This window comes from Thalassophryne amazonica, chromosome 6 (genome assembly GCF_902500255.1).
Source record: "Thalassophryne amazonica chromosome 6, fThaAma1.1, whole genome shotgun sequence".
Lineage (NCBI taxonomy): Eukaryota > Metazoa > Chordata > Actinopteri > Batrachoidiformes > Batrachoididae > Thalassophryne > Thalassophryne amazonica.
Window position 1 is genome coordinate 51,975,438 of NC_047108.1, and position 26,804 is coordinate 52,002,241.

The 26,804-nt window shown below is 40.8% G+C and overlaps 1 protein-coding gene across 2 annotated transcripts in view; it reads left to right on the plus strand.

Moving 5' to 3' along the window:
• The window catches only part of arhgap4b (Rho GTPase activating protein 4b), a 100,395-nt gene that overhangs the window by 42,069 nt on the left and 31,522 nt on the right, over positions 1 to 26,804 (plus strand). The window contains exons 5-13 of one of the 2 annotated variants that reach the window (XM_034172171.1): positions 4,321 to 4,383; positions 4,547 to 4,720; positions 4,881 to 5,009; positions 6,074 to 6,295; positions 8,489 to 8,590; positions 10,905 to 11,090; positions 18,502 to 18,586; positions 22,582 to 22,609; positions 25,717 to 25,813. In XM_034172171.1, coding sequence (XP_034028062.1) covers positions 4,321 to 4,383; positions 4,547 to 4,720; positions 4,881 to 5,009; positions 6,074 to 6,295; positions 8,489 to 8,590; positions 10,905 to 11,090; positions 18,502 to 18,586; positions 22,582 to 22,609; positions 25,717 to 25,813 — 1,086 coding nt within the window. Of the gene's footprint in view, positions 1 to 4,320; positions 4,384 to 4,546; positions 4,721 to 4,880; positions 5,010 to 6,073; positions 6,296 to 8,488; positions 8,591 to 10,904; positions 11,091 to 18,501; positions 18,587 to 22,581; positions 22,610 to 25,716; positions 25,814 to 26,299; positions 26,328 to 26,804 lie in introns of both variants that reach the window. The other variant, XM_034172172.1, reaches the window with a different exon arrangement.

The window sequence follows — 26,804 nt, forward strand, 5'->3', positions numbered from 1 at the left end:
CTTGAAATGGGCGTGTTGGTATCTATCATTTTCAAAGCTGAAATCTTGAAATGGGCTTGTTGGTATCTATCATTTTCAAAGCTGAAGTCTTGAAATGGGCTTGTTGGTATCTATCATTTTTCAAAGCTGAAGTCTTGAAATGGGCTTGTTGGTATCTATCATTTTCAAAGCTGAAATCTTGAAATGGCCTCATTGGTATCTATCATTTTCAAAGCTGAAATCTTGAAATGGCCTCATTGGTATCTATCATTTTCAAAGCTGAAATCTTGAAATGGCCTCATTGGTATCTATCATTTTCAAAGCTGAAATCTTAAAATGGCCTCATTGGAATCCATCATTTTCAAAGCTGAAGTCTTGAAATCGCCTCAATGGTGTCTATCATTTTCAAAGCTGAAGTTTTGAAATGGGCTTGTTGGTATCTGTTGTTTTCAAAGCTGAAATCTTGAATTGGGATTGTTGGTATCTGTCATTTTCAAAGCTGAAATCTTGAAATGGGATTGTTGGTATCTGTCATTTTCAAAGCTGAAGTCTTGAAATGGGATTGTTGGTATCTATCATTTTCAAAGCTGAAGTCTTGAAATGGGATTGTTGGTATCTATCATTTTTCAGAGCTGATGTCTTGAAATGGGCTTGTTGGTATCTATCATTTTTAAAAGCTGAAGTCTTGAAATGGGCTTGTTGGTATCTATCATTTTCAAAGCTGAAATCTAGAAATGGGCTTGTTGGTATCTATCATTTTCAAAGCTGAAATCTAGAAATGGGCTTGTTGGTATCTATCATTTTCAAAGCTGAGGTCTTGAAATGGCCTTGTTGGTATCTATCATTTTCAAAGCTGAAGTTTTGAAATGGGCTTGTTGGTATCTGTTGTTTTTCAAAGCTGAAATCTTGAATTGGGATTGTTGGTATCTGTCATTTTCAAATCTGAAATCTTGAAATGGGATTGTGGTATCTGTCATTTTCAAAGCTGAAATCTAGAAATGGGCTTGTTGGTATCTATCATTTTCAAAGCTGAAGTTTTGAAATGGGCTTGTTGGTATCTGTTGTTTTCAAAGCTGAAATCTTGAATTGGGATTGTTGGTATCTGTCATTTTCAAATCTGAAATCTTGAAATTGGATTGTGGTATCTGTCATTTTCAAAGCTGAAGTCTTGAAATGGGCGTGTTGGTATCTATCATTTTCAAAGCTGAAATCTAGAAATGGTCTTGTTGGTATCTATCATTTTCAAAGCTGAAGTCTTGAAATGGGCTTGTTGGTATGTGTCATTTTCAAAGCTGAAGTCTTGAAATGGCCTCATTGGTATCTGTCATTTTCAAAGCTGAATTCTTGAAATGGCCTCATTGGTGTCTATCATTTTCAAAGCTGAAATCTTGAAATGGGCTTGTTGGTATCTTTCATTTTCAAAGCTGAAGTCTTGAAATGGGCTTCTTGGTTTCTATCATTTTCAAAGCTGAAATCTTGAAATGGGCTTGTTGGTATCTATCATTTTTCAAAGCTGAAGTCTTGAAATGGGCTTGTTGGTATCTATCATTTTTCAAAGCTGAAGTCTTGAAATGGGCTTGTTGGTATCTATCATTTTTCAAAGCTGAAGTCTTGAAATGGGCTTGTTGGTATCTGTCATTTTCAAAGCTGAATTCTTGAAATGGCCTCATTGGTGTCTATCATTTTCAAAGCTGAAGTCTTGAAATGGGCTTGTTGGTATCTTTCATTTTCAAAGCTGAAGTCTTGAAATGGGCTTCTTGGTTTCTATCATTTTCAAAGCTGAAATCTTGAAATGGGCTTGTTGGTATCTATCATTTTTCAAAGCTGATGTCTTGAAATGGGCTTGTTGGTATCTATCATTTTTCAAAGCTGAAGTCTTGAAATGGGCTTGTTGGTATCTATCATTTTCAAAGCTGAAATCTAGAAATTGGCTTGTTGGTATCTACCATTTTTCAAAGCTGAAGTCTTGAAATGGGCTTGTTGGTATCTATCATTTTCAAAGCTGAAATCTAGAAATGGGCTTGTTGGTATCTATCATTTTCAAAGCTGAAATCTAGAAATGGGCTTGTTGGTATCTACCATTTTTCAAAGCTGAAGTCTTGAAATGGGCTTCTTGGTTTCTATCATTTTCAAAGCTGAAATCTAGAAATGGGCTTGTTGGTATCTACCATTTTTCAAAGCTGAAGTCTTGAAATGGGCTTCTTGGTTTCTATCATTTTCAAAGCTGAAGTCTTGAAATGGGCTTCTTGGTATCTATCATTTTCAAAGCTGAAATCTAGAAATGGGCTTGTTGGTATCTACCATTTTTCAAAGCTGAAGTCTTGAAATGGGCTTCTTGGTTTCTATCATTTTCAAAGCTGAAATCTAGAAATGGGCTTGTTGGTATCTACCATTTTTCAAAGCTGAAGTCTTGAAATGGGCTTCTTGGTATCTATCATTTTCAAAGCTGAAGTCTGGAATTGGGCTTGTTGGTTTCTATCATTTTCAAAGGCAAAGTCTTGTGGCCACCAAGGCCACACCCGTGTGCTGGGAATAATTCTATGGTAAATGGACTGCATTTATATAGCGCTCTTCCATCAGACGCTCAAAGCATTTACAACAATAATGCCTCACATTCCCCCTGATGTCAGGCTGCCGCCATGCAAGACGCCCACTACACACTGGGAGCAGCTCGGGGATTAAGGATAAATAGATCCAAGAGTGTCAGGTTGCCCTTAAACAAATCATTCCACAGTGTTCTGGTTTGATCTGTTGTAAGAAAGTTCTGGGATTAGCAATAACGTAAATTAAAGTTTTATTTATATATTTGCTTATTTATGTGCTTATTTTATTTACCCATTTTGTGGTCTTACTTGCCTCTGTACAAAGACAGACACAGGATGGATGCAGAGACGGACATCTTAATACGGAGACGAAGAGTTTGACTGGTATACTTCACAACAGCTTGGGCTCACACAGCATTAATATACAAAAAAAAAAAAAAAAGAATGTTTATGAATTCAATGGTACAAATATTTCATGAGGTGAAAGATGGAATGTTCCATTTAATGAGGAGAAGCTGAGTTGAATGGTATGTTCCAGCTTTCCCTGATTTAAATATTCATACCATTGAAAAGAATGTAAATACATTCATTATTTGTTTTATATAACGACTAAAATAGATCTTTGTCATTTGATATTTTATTAATTTAATAACAACAGAAAAGGAACTTACATTTTGGTGTGCATCACGGGTGTACTCAGTCAACTTGGAAAAACAATTAATTCAAAAATAATTTTGACAATGTATTCTGTGATGCTGTGCTCTGTCTTTGTGAATTACCCCCCCCCCCCCCAAAAAAAAACAAACAAAAAACTATTTGTGTATTACAGTGACAACATAATAAATGGTTCTATTTGGTTGATTCTGTCCAAAACTGAACAACTTTAGCTTTGACTAGCACCCAAGCTAGCTTCACATGAAGCTCACCCAGAAGAAGAAAAAGTAGCAGTTCCTTGACTGGCCGGTGGACATTACAGTGTCCAATTTTAGAGCAGTAATAAACGTCCTGAAACATCTTAGGAAATCCAAGGATCTTCTAAGACGTACCGGCTGCAATAATACTCTGTCCAGGATAAATGCAGTCTATACTGGTGTGATGGAGGCCAGCAGGAGTCGCTGTGCATACGTCTCACTCTCCCGAGCATCTGTCTCTAATGCTGGAGATCTTAGGGTTGCATCCCAAGGGGAGAGAGTGGGAGGAGTCACAACAGAAACTCAGTGTAGAGCAAGCTGCTATACTAGCACCATCAATTTTCTATACCTGCTTACTACAGTTAAGGGTCACATGGGGTGGGTGGGCTGGAGCCTATATGCTAACACCATGTTAATGCATATTACCCCCAAACTGTTTCAGATAAACAGTTAATACTTTGAGTTTGACCTTTTGAGCTCAACCAAGGTGAAAGGTCATGTGACCAACAGAAAGGAGATGTATGAATTTGTAGTTAGTATTTAATAGTAATCACATGAGTGTCTTTAACCAATTCCTTGAAATACTCATTCTTTCCTTAATATACAAGCATTAGGCTAAAATGTTGAACTTAGCCTGTGACCTTGACTTTTAAATTATTTTTGTCCAAATCAAATCGCTTTGTCCTTTGGCTGACATCAATCATTCCACCAATTTTGGTCCATAACTCTGACATATTTTGCTCACACATTAATGGACAGACAGACACACAGAACCAGAAACAATGTCCTCATATGCATTGACACGCACACATTTGTAACCAGGTGAATACATTTCAGTATATTTAATGTATATAGTTTTGGGAATAATCCATTTTTATATATTTCAGAGCAAAGAAGTTGGAATCCAGATGCAGGATGAATTGCTTAAAGTTACCAATGAACTACAGACGGTGAGTACTTCAAAATACATCAGTCTGTACCACTGACATTAAGTCAAAAGTGATGACTTCTTGAATATCCAACCCCCCCTGTTAGCGTTTCACGCTTAGAATAGGATGTTGATGATGACAGAGATGATGCAGATTGTGTTGTTTGTCACTTGTGTGGATTCAGGCTGTGAAGACGTACAACCAGTACCACATTGACTGTCTGATAGCTGAGGGCAAACTGAAGGAAGCAGAGCGGTTGGAGGAGAGACACACGGGCAAATCAGCCGAGCTCGGTCCGGGCCAATCAGGAGGACAGAGGCGGAGTTCTGTCAAGAAGATGGAGAGATTAATGGAGAAGGTAAAGCCTATATGTGTGTAAAATAGAGATGGAACACAGTCCTTATGAGGTGTTCAGGATTTAAAAAAAAATCTGTCAGTTCAAAGTAACATTTGTGTAAAAATACTTGTATGTTACTTGATTTTTGTTGTGTGTCTGCTTGTGTTTATATTTGTTTTAGAGACATGGCAGAGTGCAGGAGACACAGCTGAAGTGTACTAAGGCTCGAAATGACTACCTGCTGAATCTGGCTGCAGCCAATGCAGCCATGAATAAATATTACCTGCAGGACATCAGCACTCTCATCGATGTAAGGAATGGGCACATTTACTGATGTGAATGTGTGTTAAAGGGGAATTCTGGATTGATTTTTTTTTTTTTATCTTGGGCTTTATTTTTGATGTTTTTGGTTTCAACTTTGTACTCTGGACTAAAACAACAATTATTCTAATTTAGAGTTAGAATGTTAACATTCTCACCCGGCTAAAGAGTTATCCAATATAAGCCTCACGGGCAAACTAAAGACATCAATATAAACTACTTATTTTTTCCATCATGTCTGTGAAAATGTCATTAGAAGTGTCTGGTACCCATGGAGGTACACTTGTGCATGTTTACCTCAGTAAATGTAATTAAACTTTTTTAAAAATGACAGATTATACAGGCAGTGGCTTACCTTAGTCGTCTTCCCATTTGGCCCCTTTTCACAAGTCTTTAAAAGCTGAGTGTTGATGAGGGGCTTGTTCCGCACCATCTTTGAAGATTTCACTCTCACACCATATTACTTGGCTGCTTGAGAGTTGTTTGATTACTCAGGCGCATTTATCATCATGATCTTAACATTTGCATCATATCACTTCAGATGTTGGTTAACTTGCCCAGCTTCTGAGCCAGCTTTGTTCAGGACATTTACTATGGCTCTCCATTATGCAGTACTGCAAGTTAGTTTGAAGCCCAGGTAACTTGAGTCCTGTGAGGCACGCAGAATTTATGGATGTACTGTATGTGACATGTAAAAGTCTCAACCCTGAATATAATTGTCTAGACTTTTTTTCAGATGTATTTCTAAGTGGAAAAAGATACTGTTTTATATTTGGAACAGTAAGACAATGGCTGGTTTGTGAAAACCTTCCAAGTTCAAACTGACATAAAACAGCTGTGAATCTCTGTGTGTGAGTGTGTCAACAAAGATGGTGCCTGTAGTTCTGATTTCTAAAAACAATTCTCCAATTAAACCACCCTTCTCCTGCTCCCCCAGACCATACCACAAACATACTATTATCCTTGTTCTCTTTTCATATCAAGTTTCTCTTTCATTTTTACTTTTATGTGTCCATCCTTATTCCCCCTATGTATTTCTTCTTCTCTTTACAGTGTGGCGATCTTGGTTTCCATCTGTCTGTGGACAGGGTGATGAGGTGCTACCTGGCCAGTAAATGGCGCATTCAGAAGACAGAAGAAGTGGGGCTGAAGCAACTTGAAGCTTCAGTGACATCACTGGACCAGAGTGGAGATAGGGATGCGTTGTTACAGCAACATGATGCTGCCTTTTGTCTTCCATTCAGATTCAGCTACCATCCACATGAGGGAGACCAGGTGACATGACTATACTTCTGCTACCTTTGAAGAAGAAATAATGTTTTTACACAGCGAGACAGTCTGTACTGCAAGTTATTTTGATGTAGCATCTGTATGACGGGTGGAAGCAACATTATTCAATATATACTGTGTGTGTCCACATTCTTTCAGACATAACTCCAAAAGTAAGAATGCCAGCATCTTGTTATTTACTGTGTCATATGCCATGTACCTGCTGTGTCATTAGGCATATTATGACCTTGAAAAAGATTGCTATGCTTCCACTGGAATTAGTTCTTTGGGTTCTTAATTAGTTTGTTAGCTGGATAAGACCAAAAAAAAAAATTTTTGACTCAGTTTTTAATGAAACATTGTCAAATTTTTCTGTTTTGTTTTGTTTTGGGGGGAGGGGATATGGGTTGGTTCCCCAAGCTACACTTCATGTCAAAACATATGTGGAAACAAGGCTATCACATTTAATTATGACATTATTGGACACCGCATTCAAAAACCATAAGCCATTAATATGGAAGTCTAGAATGGCAAGGGGCAGCACAGTGACTTAGTGGTTAGCACTGATGCCACACAGCAAGAAGGTCATGGGTTTGATTCCCACCTGTGGCCTTTCTCCACGTGTTTGCATGAGTTCATTCCAGGTGCTCCGGCTTCCTCCCACATCCAAAGACACGCAGGTTAGGTGGATTGGAAACTTTAAATTTCGATGAATACACTGGAAAAACTTTCCTCACCAGGATTTGGGGTTCTTTCATGGCATTCAACACATCATCATTATCAGATTGTCCTCCAGAAAACTACTTTTTAATGTACAGTCGGGTACATCTATATTTGGACAGTGGCACTTTTTTTTTTTTTTTTTTTTTTTGTCTGTGCAATATTACAATAGAGCTGAAAATAGACAATTAAGATGTGCTTATAATGCAGATTTTCACAGGGAATTCAAGGTGGATTTAACACAACTGAGGACCTCACAGCTGAGGAAAGGGTTTTATTTATAGTCCAGTTACAGTCTGAGGTCAAAAATACACAGAAGAGGCAGTCCACATAGCAATGATATCCATGAGGGGTGAGAGTCAAAGTGGCAGTCCAAAAAACACACAGAGAGCAGTCGTACCAGGCAAACAAGTCCAAAGGGCGCATGCACTAATCACGAAAACACTCAGTCGGCAGCAAAGGTCGGCAACAAGAAAACACATCAGAATATGATCGCAAGAAGACCTGAAAAGTGCAAGACGTTCTGGGACAGATGGAAAGGAAAGAGAGGTGTAAATATACGAGGTGAGGAAATTAGTGTGATTAGGAAAACGTGTGTCAGAAAGCAAGAAGAAGGTAACAGAGGCTTACATGGAGAGTGTCAAAATAAATTAGCACATGAAGCGCTTTACAATTATGCCTCACATTCACCCCGATATCAGGGTGATGCCATACAAGGCGCTCACTATACACGGGAGCAATATGGGATTAAAGACCTTGCCCAAGGGCCCTTAGTGATTTTCCAGTCAGGCAGGGATTTGAACTAAGGATCTTCTGGTCTCAAACCCAACACCTTAACCACTAGACCATCACCTAGTGCAAGACCAACAGACTGAAAAACCCCTTTGTTCCTCAGGCCATCAGACTGTACAACTCCTCACTCAGGGGGAGGAGTAGTAACAGGAAGACAGAGGTCGGGAATAAGAGGAACAGCAGTAGCCAGTAAACCAATATTGATCAGTATGTCTGGTATTTTTATTCATATTTGCAAACTGTTTTTCTTTATTGACTTTCACTTTTGATATTCTGTGTGCTTCTTACCCTGTGTGCTGCTATACAACGTTGCTGGAACCTCAATTTCCCTGAGGGGGTCTTCCCAAGGGATCAATAAAGTTCTATCTAATCTAATCTATCCTTTGCAATGGAAGACCTTTTCTCCCACTTTTAGCTGAAGGCATCATCTTTTACTCTTATGATAAGTGTGAATTTCTCTCACCAAGATATTTTTACCATGTTTCATGAAAATGAGTTAATTTGTTGACAAACCAACAACTACAGAAACCTCACTGTCTTATAATGATAATAATACTGTATGTGCGTGATCCCTTTTCTGTACCACAGCAATCACAGGCTCCTTACTTTTTGTTTTATATTTAGTCGGCGTTGATGTGAATTGTTTGGTGTGCACCTAATTTTGTGATACTGTGCGTTTTTGTGTAGGTGTGTGAAGTGAGTGCAGAGAGCCAAGTGAGGTATGAGCTGGAGACAAGATTCCAGCAGCTTCAGTCTCGACTTGCTGCTGTTACTTTGGAAACAGAGGAGGTCAGATCAATACCTTTCTACCTGTCAAGTGTCTGAGCCTGTCATCTATCCATTCATAAGCTTCATGTTTCTGAGCGTTTATCAGCAGCAGGTGAAATCAGACTAATTTCCTCATGTTTACGACTTAATTTCTCAGTGCACATGGCACCAAAAATAAAATGCAATACATCAATATTTTCATAACTCTTTATTCATTTAGAATAGTCAGCTTACTTGACATTTCATTTACCAGTGATATTCACTTTAAATACAAGAAAGGTATTCTGCATGATCAGTCATATTTACCAAAAACTGGCCAATATTTGCCAGAATATGTCAACTTATGAGCACAACTGTAATTTTGATTCTTTGGCAAATGCTCACAGCAGGAGTTACTGTTGTTCCCACCATCCTGTAGAACATAGACATGCTATGTGGGTAAAGTCCATACAGTTGTATGTAAAAGTTTGGGCACCCCTGATGATTTCCATGATTTTCCTTTATAAATCATTGGTTTTCTGGATCAGCAATTTCAGTTAAATATATCATATAGCAGACAAACACAGTGATATTTGAGAAGTGAAATGAAGTTTATAGGATTTACAGAAAGTGTGCAATAATTTTTTAAACAAAATAAGGCAGGTGCATAATTTTGAGCACCCCACCAGAAAAAATACAGCAATATTTAGTAGATCCTCCTTTTGCAGAAATAACAGCCTTGAAACGCTTCCTAGAGCTTCCAGTGAGAGTCTGGATTCTGGTTGAAGGTATTTTGGACCATTCTTTTTTACAAAACGTCTCCAGTTCAGTCAGGTTTGTTGGTTTCTGAGCATGGACTCTTAAAATCACACCACAGATTTTCAATAACATTTAGGTCTGGGGACTGAGATGGCCATTCAGAACATTGTACTTGTTCCTCTGCATGAATGCTTTAGTAGATTTTGAGCAGTGTTTAGAGTTGTTGTCTTGTTGAAAGATCCAGCCCCGGCACAACTTCAACTTTGAACATTGTTCTCAAGAATCTGCTGATATTGACTGGAATCCATGTGACCCTCAACTTTAACAAGATTCCCAGTACCTGCACTGGCCACACAGCCCCACAGCATGATGGAACCACCTCCAAATTTTACTGTAGGTAGCAAGTGTTTTTCTTGGAATGCTGTGTTCTTTTTCAGCCATGCATACTGCCCCTTGTTATGTCCAAATAACTCAATTTTAGTTTCATCAGTCCACAGCACCTTATTCCAAAATGAAGCTGGCTTGTCCAAATGTGCTTTAGCATACCTCAAGTGACTCTGTTTGTGGTGTATTTGCAGAAAAGGCTTCCTCTGCATTACAGCATCACACAGCATCTCTTTGTGCAAAGTTAAACGATGCACAGAGACACTATCTGCAGCAAGATCATGTTGTAGGTCTTTGGAGCTGGTCTGTGGGTTGACTATGACTGTTCTCCTTCACTTCATCTTATCTGAGAGTTTTCTTGGCCTGCCACTTCGGGCCTTAACTAGTACTGTGCCTGCGGTCTTCCATTTCCTCACTATGTTCCTCACAGTGGAAACTGACAGCTGAAATCTCTGAGAGAGCTTTTTGTATCTTTCTCCTAAACCTTAATGGTGAACGATCTTTGTTTTCAGGTCATTTGAGAGTTGTTTAGAGGCTTCCATGTTGCCACTCATTAGAAGAGATGAAAAGAAGGGAAACATTTGCAAATGGCCACCTTAAATACCCTTTCTCATGATTGGATTCACCTGTGTAAGGAGGTCAAGGGTCAATGAGCTTACCAAACCAATTTTGTTTTCCAGTAATTAGTGCTAAATGTAGTCAAATCAATAAAATGACAAGGGTGCCCAAATTTATGCACCCGCCTAATTTTGTTTAAATAATTATTGCACACTTTCTGTAAATACTAGAAACTTCATGTCACTTCTCAAATATCGGTGTGTTCGTCTGCTATATGATATATTTAACTGAAATTTCTGATCCAGACAACCAAGGAAAATCATGAAAATTATCAGGGGTGCCCAAACTTTTGCATACAACTGTAGACGTGAATGTGTGAAAGAGTGACTGTCCGTGTGCTGTTCTGTGACGGACTAGCAATCTGTTCATGATAGTTCACTCAAAAACAATCTACAAATGTAAATGTAAATTTAATCTTGGTGTTCCATAGTCAAAAAAGATCATAGGGTAGCCAACATACAACTCAGTCACCTTCAGTTTTCCCACAAATGTCTTAATGTTGCCACGTGTATAACATTAAATCATTTAAAAAAACAATATTTGATTATTCATAAAAATGTAATAACCAAATAAAACATTTATTTTGATTTCTCAGGTCAGCAAAACGCTAAAAGCTACACTCTCCGCCCTCCTGGACAGTATGTGTGACAGCGACTGTAACCCCTCCCCTGACCTGACAAGCAGCCTATCACATGAGCTGCTTGGAGGAAGCACAGCCCCCAAACTTACACTTGCCAAGCGTAGAGCCAATCAGCAGGAGACGGAGACCTTCTATTTTATGGTGAGTTGATGATGAAAGATTTAAGTAATGCTGATATTGGCCTGATATCAAAACAGGAGAGTGGCTAAACAGTGTTCTCCACTTAAGATACTGGGCAGGGTTCAAATTTTGTAATTATGTCTTGTAAAATTGATCATAAATAATCATGTGTAACATTGCAATTTAAATGAGTCATTTTCTTTGATTATCTTTCTGTATTAATTATCTCAGCAGATATTCTCATCTATGGGTCCTTTTCCATAGGTTTATGGAAAGTGTGGACTTTGAGGATGATGCTGTGGCTTTGTGAAATCAGTGGATTCTCTAAGTACAGCACTTTTATTTTGCGATGGTCCTGGAACAAGACAAAGATTGAGGAATTAAATGTTTTGCTGTATTCAGCCATCAAATTTATCTATATGTTATGAAAGTGTTGAACTTGTAGAGACATTCAATTTTCTCTGCAGTGACATTCATGTCTCTGGGTCCTACTACTGCAATGTTCTATTTTCTGCTTTACCACAGTCCAGCATTAGGGGTCTCCAAGTGGTTCAAAATGCTGCAGCCAGACTTTTGACACAAAGCAGAAAGTTTGACTACATTACACTCATTTTGGCGTCTCTTCACTGGCTTTCTGTCCCTGTGAAATCAGATTTTAAGGTTCTGCTACTAGCCTATAAAATTGTTCACAGACTGGTACCTCCCTACCTAGCTGACCTAATTAAACCCTACGTACCAGCCCGGGCTTTGCATTCTCAGGCTGCAGGACTACTTTGTGCCCCTAGGGTGAATAAAAAGTATGTGGGTCACAGAGTTTTCTCTTATCGTGCCCCTGTTCTGTGGAATGATCTCCCTGCATCAATAAAACAGTCAGATTTTATAGACACGTTCAAGTCCAGACTTAAGACGCACTTATTTTCCCTTTCGTATGGCTAGCATACTGGCATAATATGCTACTATGTTTTTTGGTCTTGTAAATTCATTTTATTAGGAAACGGTGCAGGCCGCAGACCCAACTTTATCTATACGAGGTCTGTCCATAAAGTATAGGTCCTTTTATTTTTTTCAGAAACTATATGGATTTCATTCATATGTTTTAACGTCAGACATGCTTGAACCCTCGTGCGCATGCGTGAGTTTTTCCACGCCTGTCGGTGACGTCATTCGCCTGTGAGCACTCCTTGTGGGAGGAGTCGTCCAGCCCCTCGTCGGAATTCCTTTGTCTGAGAAGTTGCTGAGAGACTGGCGCTTTGTTTGATCAAAATTTTTTCTAAACCTGTGAGACACATCGAAGTGGACACAGGTTCGAAAAATTAAGCTGGTTTTCAGTGAAAATTTTAACGGCTGATGAGAGATTTTGAGGTGATACTGTCGCTTTAAGGACTTCCCACGGAGCGAGACGTCGTGCAGCGCTCTCAGGCGGCGTCATCAGCCTGTTTCAAGCTGAAAACCTCCACATTTCAGGCTCTATTGATCCAGGACATCGTGAGAGAACAGAGAAGTTTCAGAAGAAGTCGGTTTCAGCATTTTATCCGGATATTCCACTGTTAAAGGAGATTTTTTTAATGAAAGACGTGCGGGCGGATTGCAGTGTCAGCTCGCAGCCGCTGCGACGCTCTGCCACAGGAAAAACACCTCTGTTGGAAGCCTTAAGGACAAGTTGGAACATGTCCAGCTGTTAAACAATTTATCATATACTCACTCCACTGAAAGCCATCAAAAGCCGCCTGGATTTTACAAATGGTTATCAACACAGAGGTGTTTTTCCTGTGCCGCCGCACCACGCCGGCTGCGTCCCGACGCACGGACCCGTCCGCACGTCTTTCATTAAAAAAATCTCCTTTAACAATGGAATATCCGGATAAAATGCTGAAACCGACTTCTTCTGAAACGTCTCTGTTCTCTCATGATGTCCTGGATCAATAGAGCCTGAAATGTGGAGGTTTTCAGCTTGAAACAGGCTGATGATGGCACCTGAGAGCGCTGCGCGATGTCTCGCACCGTGGGAAGTCCTGAAAGCGACAGTATCACCTCAAAATCTCTCATCAGCCGTTAAAATTTTCACTGAAAACCAGCTTAATTTTTCGAACCGTGTCCACTTCGATGTGTCTCACAAGTTTAGAAAAAATTTTGATCAAACAAAGCGCCAGTCTCTCAGCAACTTCTCAGACAAAGGAATTCCGACGAGGAGCTGGACGACTCCTCCCACAAGGAGTGCTCACAGGCGAATGACGTCACCGACAGGCGTGGAAAAACTCACGCATGCGCACGAGGGTTCAAGCATGTCTGACGTTAAAACATATGAATGAAATCCATATAGTTGTTGAAAAAAATAAAAAGGACCTATACTTTATTGACAGCCCTCGTATTCTGGGTCTTTTAGTGAAGCTTAGGGCTAGTGGCCGGCGATCACCTCAGTATTTCTTTTGTTTTTCTTGTTGCTTAATACTAACAAATTATACTGTATTTGTTGTCTTTCTGATGCCTGATTCTGTTTTTTTCTTTTCTCTCTGTATGAGGTGCGGCTCCATCCAGAGATGGGTGTGGTGACAGTTTCTGGGACCCTGCTGTCCTGTGCACCGACAACATTTCCTGTATATTCGTTTTGTGGATTGTTTTGTAATTTGTGTCTGTAGCATGGCCCAAGCACAGGGTCACCCCTTTGAGTCTGGTCTGCTTGAGGTTTCTTCCTCAGAGGGAGTTTTTCCTTACCACTGTTGCCTGTGTGCTTGCTCTGGAGGTTGGTAAGTTTAGACCTTATATGTGTGAAGCGCCTTGAGGCAACTTTGTTGTGATTTGGCGTTATACACAACCCCAATTCCAATGAAGTTGGGATGTTGTGTAAAATGTAAATAAAAACAGAATACAATGATTTGCAAATCCTCTTCAACCTATATTCAATTGAATACACCACAAAGACGGGATGTGTAATGTTCAGACTGATAAACTTTATTGTTTTTTTGCAAATATTTGCTCATTTTGAAATGGATGCCTGCAACACATTTCAACAAAGCTGGGACAGTGGTATGTTTACACTGTGTTACATCACCTTTCCTTCTAACAACACTCAATAAGCGTTTGGGAACTGAGGACACTAATTGCTGAAGCTTTGTAGGTGGAATTCTTTCCCATTCTTGCTTGATGTATGACTTCAGTTGTTGAACAGTCCGGGGTCTCTGTTGTCATATTTTCGCTTCATAATGCACCACACATTTTCAATGGGTGACAGGTCTGGACTGCAGGCAGGCCAGTCTAGTACCCGCACTCTTTTACTATGAAGCCACGCTGTTGCAGAATGTGGCTTGGCATTGTCTTGCTGAAATAAGCAGGGACGTCCCTGAAAAAGACATTGCTTGGATGGCAGCATGTGTTGCGCCAAAACCTGGATGTACCTTTCAGCATTGATGGTGCCATCACAGATGTGTAAGTTGCCCATGCTATGGGCACTAACACACCCCCATACCATCACAGATGCTGGCTTTTCAACTTTGAACTGGTAACAATCTGGGTGGTCTTTTTCCTTTTTTGTCCGGAGGACACAATGTCCATGATTTCCAAAAACAATCTGAAATGTGGACTCATCAGACCACAGCGCACTTTTCCACTTTGTGTCTGTCCATTTCAAATGAGCTCGGGCCCAGAGAAGGCGGTGGCGTTTCTGGATGTTGTTGATGTATGGCTTTCACTTTGCATGGTAGAGTTTTAACTTGCACTTGTAGATGTGGAGATGAACTGTGTTAACTGACAATGGTCTTCTGAAGTGTTCCTGAGCCCACGCGGTAAGATCCTTTACACAATGATGTCGGTTTTTAATGCAGTGCCGCCTGAGGGTTCGAAGGTCATGGGCATTCAATGTTGGTTTTTGGCCTTGCTGCTTACATGTATAAAGTTCTCCAGATTCTCTGAATCTTCTGATTATATTATGGACTGTAGATGATGGAATCCCTAAATTCTTTGCAATTGAACATTGAGAAACCTTTATCTTAAACTGTTGGACTACTTTTTCACGCAGTTGTTCACAAAGTGGTGATCCTAGCCCCATCTTTGCTTATGAATGGCTGAGCCTTTTGGGAATGCTCCTTTTAAACCCAATCATGACACTCACCGGTTTCCAATTAGGTGTTCTTTGAGCATTCATCGACTTTCCCAGTCTTTTGTTGCCCTGTCCCAACTTTTTTGAAAAGTGTTGCAGGCATCCAATTCAAAATGAGCAAATATTTGCACAAAAACAACAAAGTCTATCAGTTGAACGTTACATATCTTGTCTTTGTGGTGTATTCAATTGAATATAGGTTGAAGAGGATTTTCAAATCATTGTATTCTGTTTTTATTTACATTTTACACAACGTCCCAACTTCACTGGAATTGGGGTTGTAAATGAAAATAAACTGAAATTGAAAATTTAAGATCTTATGTTGTACACAGTACATTTCCAGAGTAATATATACTCTACCAGGATAACATTTGATCCTAGTCCAAATAGAGTTAAATATACTCTATCACAGTGTAAAATCAACTCCATCATGCTGTGAATGACTGTTACTCGAGTAGGAAAACTTGATTTGACAAGACATTAGAGCTGATTTCACTCTATAATAGAGTGTATTTTACTCTGTTATCCCAGCAGAGTTACTGTGTATGAGGTCGCTGTACAGACATGTTTGGTGATGCCTATATCTTTGGAGAATGAAGGTCCAAGTTTTAAGGTTGTGGTGCTTAGGCTAGTATCTCACTGCGAATGGCATCCATGAGGAAATTTGCGTAGTTCGGCACGAGGTTCACTGTTGTTTACTGTCCCCTCACCTCAGTCATGGGGTGCTGCTCACATGTTGCTTGATTTCTGAACAAACCCCAAAAATTGCAGCGATGTACTCCCTTGCCAAATCATCAGGCCGGCATCTGATACCCCTCACCACATCGACTCTGTGACTCAGAATGTGTGCGACATCTGATACAGCTTGTGAGGGGTTTGCACACATTTTTCCTTTTTATATGTTCGGAGAGGAACAGAGCTTCTGAAGTGACTGGCCACTCCAACAGCCTCCAGCCACCCCACTCTGCAGCCGGCCGGCGCACACCCGACGTGCACATGCATTTTTCTGAAGAAAGATGTGGAAATTAAGATTAATGCTCGTGGTTGGCGCACACCCACCATGCACGTGTGCTGGACTGGACACACGAGCTGCACAAACAGATTCATTGTGTTTAATTACTTAAATATTTATTTTTGGCGCACACCTGCTGGGAGCTGGCTGGACACATCCTGTCCAACCATGTGTGACCTGCACAAACCAGATTTATTGTTTATTTATTTATTTATTATTCCGAAGACAGAAGTAGATTTAAGTGTAATGCTCCTGGTAGGGCCACATCAACTGTGCACGCATAGAACTGAGTTTTATGTGTGGCCCACCTGTGAGCGCACAGTCCAGCTGTATAGGCACACTTTACGCATCATGCTAATGCTGTCGGCTGGGGCAGGGACAGCGGTCTTCACTATCCCGTCATTGAGACACTAGCCCAAGTGTAGTATCTCAGTATCTCACTTACGCATGGCTGGTGGAGAGGAGGCACAGACACAACATTATGTGAAAACAGGCAAAAAGGCAGTAACTTTCTCTTGTGGAATATCACTGAATTGGTCCTCCTGGCACGTGCGCACATGGCACCCACAAATCTCGAGCAGTCGGCACACATCCCGTGTGAGAGCCACTGACATTCCGCACAGCGCTCACACAAAAGTCGAGCGGCCGGCTGCAAAGTGGGGTGGATGGAGGCTGCTGGAGTGTTCAGTCGCTTCCAGAAGTTCTGTTCCTCTCCAATCATATAAAAGGAAGTGTGTCAACCCCTCACAAGCTGTTCCACATGTTGAGTGCATTCTGAGTCACAGAGGTGACATGGTGAAGGGTACAAGGTGCCCACCTGTCGATTTGGCGAGAGAGTTCATTGTGGTAATTTTTATGGTTTCTTCAAAAATCAAGTGATGCATGGGCACCGCCCCGCATCTGAGGAAAGGGGACAGTGAACATCAGTGAGCCTCATGCCGAACTGCGTGAATTTACTCACAGATGCTGTCACAGCCCACTGAGATACTAGCCTTACTGAATGGTTGTGTGACTTGGATTCTAACGAGTGACCTAAGGTGATGACTAGGTGTGATCAGTACTTGGTCTCTTTGGGGGACCTTTGGGTACCACTGGAATGACATTGGGTCAAACACTTACTTAATGCCACATACCACTTCTATTGTGAGGGAACATTAGCTGTGACATTTTGGTTGTTTTGCCTGTGGCAGATAGATGGCTGCTTTCAAGAGTTGGGAATGTACCAGTTGCTCGCTTGGGTGATTGCCATCCAGGATCCAAGGAGGTTCTGTGGTGTCGTGGACAGGGTAACATGTAACACCAGAGCATGCTCCCTGAGCTGACCTGAATAATTATCCAGCAGCAGCTTGTAACCTGCCCTTGTCACTGCTCAATGTAGCTCCTTGTTTTTGCCTTTGGCCTAAATCACTAAACATCATATCTATGAGGACTTACTTAAAACAAAGATTAGCACCAAGGTGCCAACAGCCAGTATCCCTGACCCTGTTCTACAAACGGCAAGAAAGCATAGCACTGACCACGGTGGCATGACCACAGTCATCCAATAACTGGGAATGATCAGGTAAGGGCAGTAGTCTGATTTGATGTGTTTACATGCACTTTAGTAGGTCATAATCGAGGCGGGGGCACACACAGGTGCCACAGAGGTCTGTATGCTGGCAGACGGAGCAATTGTGTACTGTAGCTGGCAGCAATGGAGCTGTCAGTGCCAAGTGTGTCTCTCTGCAGCAAGAGGCTTCTTATCAGTGCAGTCTGATCTCTGAGTAACTGGGGATTCAGTACCCCATTAAGAATTAGAGTAACTGATGATTGGGTGGGGGTCTGGTGCCAGTATCTAAATCAGAGAAAATCTTTGATGGAGGATTTATTTTTAGCAGTGAGTTTGGATGACTTCAGAGCTGATCCATGCATCTCTACTAGCAGCCTTTGTGAGCAGATAAGATGATTTTGACGAACGGAAAGACACTTTTACACATGCACAGATGTTAAAGAATGAAAGAAACCAGATTAACAGTATATATGCACCAGAGAAAACAGAATACTGGTCTAAACCATAGGCGTGTTTATCCAGTTTCTCATAATCTGATAATGGCCTTAATCCGATAAAGCCTATCGCATTATGTCGTTTACACCAACACTTTAATAATCTGGAAACTCCAGAAATCAGATCATGAGCAGGTTTTATTTACTGTGTATGTAAATGTGCTTGCTCACTTTGTAGTTAATGTATTTTATCTTTTTATTTTGTGATTATTCTCATCTGGTTGCAAATACATGTGACACTTTGAATTCATTTAGTGATTTTGCTTTATTTTGCTTTGTTGTAGAAGGTGAAGGAGTTCCTCACCAGCAGTTCTCTGACCTCCAAACTTCAAGCCAAACATGACCTACTACAAGATGCCATACAAAAAGGTATTATCATCCTCTCAACTGACAAACATTTCTATTCTTCTGTGTGTGTGTGTTTGTTTGTTCCACTACCTCTCTGAAATGCTTGAGCCAATTTGCACAAACGTTGCTGGGTGCATGTGGATTGACCCCAAAATGTCCTTGAAAGAGCTTGTTTTGGCAAAGGTCAAGGTCATTGGGGCTAAAAGTAAAAATGATTAGTTTTCACTCCAATGTCCACCAAACTCAGCACACATATGGAAGTGGGTTCTGGAATTGACACGATGACGTTACACTTACCAAAGATCAATCATTAGGGTCAAGGTCATTGAAATCAAAGTTCAAAATGTAAGTTGCTTTACACTGATTTACACCAAACTTGGCACACATGTGGAGATGCATTCTTAAATTACCAAGGTGAAGTCAAACTTGCCTTGGTCAAAATTGCTAATTTAAATTTTTCACTCCAGTCTGCATTGAACTTGGCACCCATATTTCTGGAATTTCCCACTAAGGTCAAATTTACCAAAAGTCAATCATTGGGGTCAAAGTCATGTCTGCTTATCTGTTTGTTGACTCTTCTCTTCTTTGCTGACTTCTATGAAACTTGGTATGTCAGTGAAGGTTTACTCCAAAATTACCATTAAAAACATTAATTTTGGCAACACCCAAGGTCAAGGACTGTGATTATCAACCTAATTTGGGAAAAATGTGACACACATTTAAGTGGACTCCAGAACTGCCCATGTGTACTACTAATCCTTATCATCCCTGCTTTACACTTCAGAGTAGCTTGGGATGTTCACTAATAAATACCTCTGGCCCCATGAGTCAACAAACCTCTAAATTTCATGAACAAAATATATTTCTGGTGGCCCAAAATGATTTAAAAACAATTCAGAAAGTGCACATTCCCACTAGTTCTTTCTTTCCTTAGTTATGAACAGAATGCAAATATATTTTCCAGGCTAGTTTTTACTAGTTTAGGAGGTCCTGCAAGTTATAGTCGATTTTGACTTATATACTGAGCACACATTTGTTATTAATAATAACTGAATATAATAACTATGTCTAATGGGCTTTCCCAGGAATCAAATCACAAAACAAAATATACTCTAATAATAAAAGAATAAATAGCAATAAGTAAAAAGTATGCTACATCAATGAACAAAAATCCCAAATTAAAGCACTGACAATACTGAAAATTGTTATACTCTATGCGACTTATATATGGGTTTTTACTCTTCAATAATCATTTTTAACAGGTGCAAACTATCTGGAAAATTATGTTAATTTATTTACACTAAAATGAATTCATCACATTTGCATTTTTTGGGTGCTGTATCTGCAAAGTGTGCAGCCAAGCACCGTAAGCACTGTCTAGTTTTCCGTCAGTTGTGGTGCGCTGTTTCCTGAAGACATTGTTTCTGATGAAAAATGAAGGCAACTTCTCACCTACCCGAGGGAGCTGCCTGCAAACATTGTCAAGAATCTCATCTTGAGATGTATCATATTCCAGCCACTTAAACAACTTCTTAAATGGACTCCTCAATTTTAATTTTCTTTTTGGTTTTTCAGTCCACCAGAAATGAGGCGGAGGTGGTGGCCAAGTGGTTAGTGTGCTTGGTTTCAGTGTAGAAGGTTCCTCATTCAAACCTCACCTCATGCACTCCACCTCTGCCACATTTCTCCATGTAATGTGGAGTTATGACAGGAAGGGCATCCAGTGTAGAACTTGTGCCAAATCAACACGCAGATCCATCTTGGATGTGCTGTGGTGACCCCGAATGAAAACAAGGGAGCAGCCGAAGGGGCTTACTTTAGAATCCACCTTTTGTGTTTCTGATTCAACTTACAGTGGGGTAAAAAGGTGTTTAGTCAGTCCCTGATTGTGCAAGTTCTCCTACTTAGAAAGATGAGAGAGGTCTGTAATTTTCAACATAGGTACACTTCAATTATGAGAGACAAAATGAGAAAAAAAATCCAGGAAATCACATTGTAGGATTTTTTTATGAATTTATTTGTAAATTATGGTGGAAAATAAGTATTTGGTCAATAACAAAAGTTCAACTCAATACTTTGTAACATAATCTTTGTTGGTAATGACAGAAGTCAAACGTTTCCTGTAAGTCTTCACCAGGTTTGCACACACTGTAGGTGGTATTTTGGCCCATTCCTCCATGCAAATCTCCTCTAGAGCAGTGATGTTTTGGGGCTGTCACTGGGCAACATGGACTTTCAACTCCCTCAACAAATTTTCTATGGGGTTGAGGTCTGGAGACTGGCTTGGCCACTCCAGGACCTTGAAATGCTTTGTACAGAGCCACTCCTTTGTTGCCCAAGTGGTGTGTTTGGGATCATTGTCATGCTGAAAGACCCAGCCACGTTGCATCTTCAAAGCTCTCACTGATGGAAGGAGACTTCGGCTTAAAATCTCACGATACATGGCCACGTTCATTCTTCCCTTAACACAGATCAGTCGTCCTGTCCCCTTTGTAGAAAAACAGCCCCAAAGCTTGATGTTTCCACCCCGATGCTTCACAGTAGATATGGTGTTCTTGGAGTACAACTCAGCATTCTTCTTCCTCAAAACACGACGAGTTGAGTTTTTACCAAAATGTTCTATTTTGGTTTCATCTGACCACATGATATTCTCTCAGTCCTCTTCTGGATCATCCATATGCTCTCTGACAAACTTCAGACGGGCATGGACATGTACTGGCTTAAGCAGGGGGACATGCCTGGCACTGCAGGATTTGAGTCCCTCTCTGCGTAGTGTGTAGCCTTTGTTACTTTGGTCCCAGCTCTCTGCAGGTCATTCATCAGGTCCCTCCGTGTAGTTCTGGGATTTTTGTTCACCGTTCTCATGATCATTTTGACCCCACGGGATGACATCTTGCGTGGAGCCCCAGATCGAGGGAGATTACCAATGGTCTTGTATGTCTTCCATTTTCTTACAATTGCTCCCACAGCTGGATTTATTCACACCAACCTGCTTGACTATTGTAGATTCACTCTTCCCAGCCTGGTGCACATCTACAATTTTCTTCCTGGCTCTTTGGTCTTGGCCATGGTTGAGTTTGGAGTCTGACTGTTTGAGGCTGTGGACAGGTGCCTTTTATACAAATAACGAGTTCCAACAGATGCCATTAATACAGGTAACAGGTGGAGGACAGAAGAACTTCTTAAAGAAAAAGTTACAGGTCTGTGAGAGCCCAAAGTATTGCTTGTTTGTAGTTGACCAAATACTTATTTTCCACCACAATTTACAAATAAATTTGTTAAAAATCCTACAATGTGATTTCCTGGATTTTTTTTTTTTTTTCATTTGTCTCTCATAGTTGAAGTGTACCTGTGATGTAAATTACAGACCTCTCTCATCTTTCTAAGTAGGAGAACTTGCACAATCAGGGACTGACTAAATACTTTTTTACCCCACTGTATGTCATCACATTAGGAGTGGAGTTGGCTAACCCATACCTGAATAGCCTTGACATATCAGTAGCTACTAGCTACCCTGCAACAAGTACAATACTCACACTGAATTATTGGCCAGCAGTAATGTTACTGTACAGTTCACTGGTAAATGGACTGCATTTACATATAGCACTTTTCCATCTGCATCAGACACTCAAAGTGCTTTACAATTATGCCTCACATTCACCCATTCACACTAGCACACTCACACACTGATGTCAGGGTGCTGCAATACAATGCGCTCACTACACACTGGGAGTAACTTGGGGATTAAGAACCTTGCCCAAGGGCCCTTAGTGATTTTCCAGTCAGGCTGGGGTTTGAACCAAGGATCCTCTGGTCTCAAGCCCAACACTTAACCACTAGACCATTTGTAATATCTTGAATATTGCAGCATGGTGACCACAGAGGCCCTGTTCATGGGATATGTTGTTATTGTTTGAATCTCTGATAAATTTGACTTGGAAATTGTTCATATTCTCAAAATATTGAGCATCTTTCAACTAAACCTTTTTATTTGTTCTTGTTTTTGTTGTATCCAGCTGAGGCAGTCGACAGTGACCCCTCCAGGTAAATGGCTGTTTTACACACACACAACAGTAATGACAGTATGATGAAAGAGGAGAGCACAGAGGATAGAGGAGAGGGAATCAGACATCCCCATACAAAATTTGTCAGCCTGAATGAGGCGTTTTATATATAAAATTGTGGTCGGAGGTTTGCATACACTCATCATGGGCATGAATGTCATGGTAATTTTGAGGCTTTTAATGACGTATTTGAGCTGTTGTTTTGCTCTAGTGGAGTAATTGTACAACATACATCATGCGTTACTCAAAAAAAAAAAAGAATTGAGTGCACAAGTTGGAATTAATCTTTGATTTTGAGAATGCCATTCCAGAAACTTAATGTTGCTTTATCCAACCCACAACCAGTTTTGATGTCTGTTTAGGATCATTGTCCTGTTGAAATGGAATATTTCAACCATCAACCTGTTGATTTTGAGGTAACATTGAAGACTATGGAGGTAGTCCTCCTCCTTCATTTCTGCATCCACTTTGTATGATGCACCACTACCACTGGCTGTTGTGAAAGTGTAGTGACACGGACCCACAACAAGGGGCGCAAAGGAATGGACAATAGAAGAAGTCAAATCTGAACACTTTACTGTTGTGAATGCCACAACTACACACAGCAGATTTCAGGATGAATACAAAGTCAATCGATCAAGGTGTCGTGTGGGAAGGCTCGACGATAGGAGACGTCCGTCTGGAGAAGAACCGGAACCACACGATTTCCTCCGCCACCGAACCAGGAGAATACTGGAGCCGCCAAGTCCCGAGTTCCCCCAAGTGGCCACCGTCTCCGCGTGTCGGATCTGGTACTGCTGGCAAAGAGCAAAAACAGTCAGCAAGTCAGGTGGGAAAACACCTCCACCTTAACACCAGAAAGCTGGCACGTGCAGTAGTAAGTGTACTTATCAAAAGTTTGGAGTGAAGACGTCAGTCCAAACCCAGCCTCCAGCTACAAGCACTCACAAAACCTACTGCAAAAATAACACAAGCAAATACTGACTGTGGTAGACAAAACAATGGCTGAGAACAAATTACCTCCTTGATAGGACGATATCTCGGCGACGTGGTGGAGGTGTCGTCCTGCTTTTATCAGGGGTGAGGCGTAGATAATTGGTGACAGCTGTCATAGCCGATGAGTAACAGCTGTCACCTCAGCCGCTGTTGTGGGGTGGCAGCGCCCTCTCGTGCCTGAAGCCCGCACTTCAGGCAGGGTGCCCTCTGGTGGTGGGCCAGCCGTACCTCCTCTTCTGGCGGCCCACACAACACTGGCAGCAAAACAGCCCCAGAGCATGATGGTACCACCACCATGCTTGAGAATTGATACAGTGTTCTTAGGTTGGAAAGTCTCACCTTGACTCCTCCAAGCATACCTCTTCTTTCTGTGGCCAAATAGCTCAATCTTTGGCTCGTCTGACCATAAACTCTTTCTCCAGAAAGCATTTGGCTTGTACATGTGGGCAGCTGCAAATTTCATTCTAGCTTGAAGGTGTCGATTTTGGAGCAGGGGCTTCATTCTTTGTTGTCACACTCTCAGTCCACAGTGATGTAAAACTCTTCACTGTGGACAGTGACGCTGGTGTTCCAGTAGTTTCTGTTTCATGGCAGGCCTGAGCCTTGGTGGTTCCTGGGTTGTTCCTGAACATTCTAGCCAATTTCCTCTCATCTGAGGGTGACAGTTTGGGTCTTCTTCCAGACTTTGGAAAAGTGGTGAGTACATCTGACTAACTTGTACTGATGTACAATTATTTGAATGGATGATCTTGGAATCTGCAGTTGTTTAGAAATGGATCCAAGAGCCCTTCCCAGCTTGTGTAAATCTACAGTTCTCCTTCTTAGATCTTCACTGAGTTATTTGGAATTTCCTATTGTTCTGAGTATTAGTTAGTCCATTGAGTGCTGTCATACACATCCTTTTTATGCTGGCAAAGAGAAACTACCAGTTGAAGGAGTTAGTAGGCCTTGGCCCTTTCATGTTACAAGATTGTAGAACTATCAAAACCACTTAATAAAACATTTAAATGAATGTATGTATGTACAGTGGCTTTCAAAAGTATTCAGCCCCTTTGATATAATACCTGTAAATAATCAGTTTTATTGCCAGTTTTCTTCAGACAAGTCAGGAGATGGATACATGAACATTTCCAAGTCACTGACTATGTCTTGGACTTTATTTGCATCAGTTATTAATAAATATAATCAGATTGGCACTCTATGGTAAATATGTGTGGAGTAGATAGTTCTCAAATATTGAGTGACTGTGCAAGAAGAAGAAGAGTGAGGAAAGCCACCAAGACACCCAGACAACCCAGAAGAAGTTACAGGCTTCTGTTGCTGTGATTGGAGAAAATGTGCACAGTGCATGTTTTGCATTTTGTATCACCAGTTATACAGCTTCATGATGAAGTGGTACAGAGGAGGGTTTTCTTTCACAAAACATTAAATCTAGGCTTGCATTTCAGATGTACCTTCTGGCAAATTCTAGCTGAACTTTCAGGTTTTCTTTTTAATAAAACCCCCCCTTTTTTTTTAATAAAAACTGATTATTTACGGATATTATACCAAATGGGCTGATTACTTATGCAAGCCATCATCTTGGCTTTTATATTTTTAATTAATTTATATCAAGTTGTAGAGATTTACTTTCAGTTTGAGTCTAAAGAAGATCATTTTAGAAATTTTTATATTGAGAAGCCTGATTTACTTTTTGTATTTGAAATGCCTTAAACCCATTAAAATGCATGAATTACCAAGGGGCTGAATACTTATGCAAGCCACTGTACATGAACCTGTGTGGATGAGAGAAGATGCTAAATTAATTCAAACTTGTGCACCCAGTTCTTTTTTTTTAAGTCACTAATGATGTATGCTGTACAATCATTCCACCCTGGCAAAAGAACAGTTCAAAGACATCATTAAAAGCCCATGACATTCCTGCCTTCGATGAGTGTATGTAAACCTCTGACCACTACTGCATATGCCTGATAGCACGTAAGAACTGGCAAACAGCATTCAGTGTCTTTAATAACCCAGAAATAGACCTAAATTTGGAATTAATACATCATGTAAAATAGCATTCTGCATTTTATTCATTATATTTCCTAGAACTCCTAGTGCTCGCTCAGTGCGTGTTCGGAAGTCCAGACCTGTTTCCCAATTCTGCCACACACTCTTCACCACAGACATAGTCTCCTACATACAGGTAACACTCGTGCGCACACGTGCTTGTGAAATACGCCTTCTTTTTTACCTACTTAATTATCTGCTTGCTGCACTGCGCTGCTGTTCAACCTTCCACAGGAAATTCTTTTTTTTAATGTCCTGTCACACTTTTGCAGTAGAACAGCCGGATCCTTGCAGGACATGCTCACGCTGTGACATGCCATTCTGCGGCTTACTTACTGCTCACTGCGTGTGTATGGTCATGCTTATAGCTTATGGCTCTGGCTCCCTCTCCTTTCAATCCTGTTTTGTGTCCCGTGAAAGGGATTTAAATGCACCGGCCTCTTTGTTGCCTCCTCTCTCGATCCTCTACTGAATATATGTGTGTGTGTGTGTGTCTGTTTGTGCTTATGTGTGCTTCTTTTCAGTGTGTGCAAATCTTTATTTCCCTTATTTTTCCGCTCTGTCTCATTGCTAATCTCTGCTTTTTCTCCCTCCCTGCTCTGCCCTGCTTGGCTTGGTGCAGAAGAAGAAGGAGAATGTCTCGGACACAGGTACTGAAAATCGTACAGAATCTACTGAATGAGTGCAGGCCAGTGTGTCGGCGCCGTTTTTGAGCAGTGACTTCCATCATGTACTGACGCAAACAACTAAAAAGCATTCATCAGTAGCTGTCTCTCTCGCTCTTGCGCTCTGGTTTCATAGAGCTCCTTTGATGACATCCTTCTCTTTATCCTGTTTTTCTGTTTACCTCTTTTTACCCCTTGGCACAAACAGTTCAGCCTGAAGGGTATTGTCCTACCCTGCAGCATCTGTCTGTCGTTACACACACACACACACACACACACACACACACACACACACACACACACACACACACACACACACACACACACACACACACACACACACACACACACACACACACACACACAATATCAAGCGACAGTTTCCAAATCAATTATTTTTTAAGCGTCTGGTCTAATTACTAGGCCACTGTTCGGTCTCAAAAGCATGGTTCTGTTTTTTAA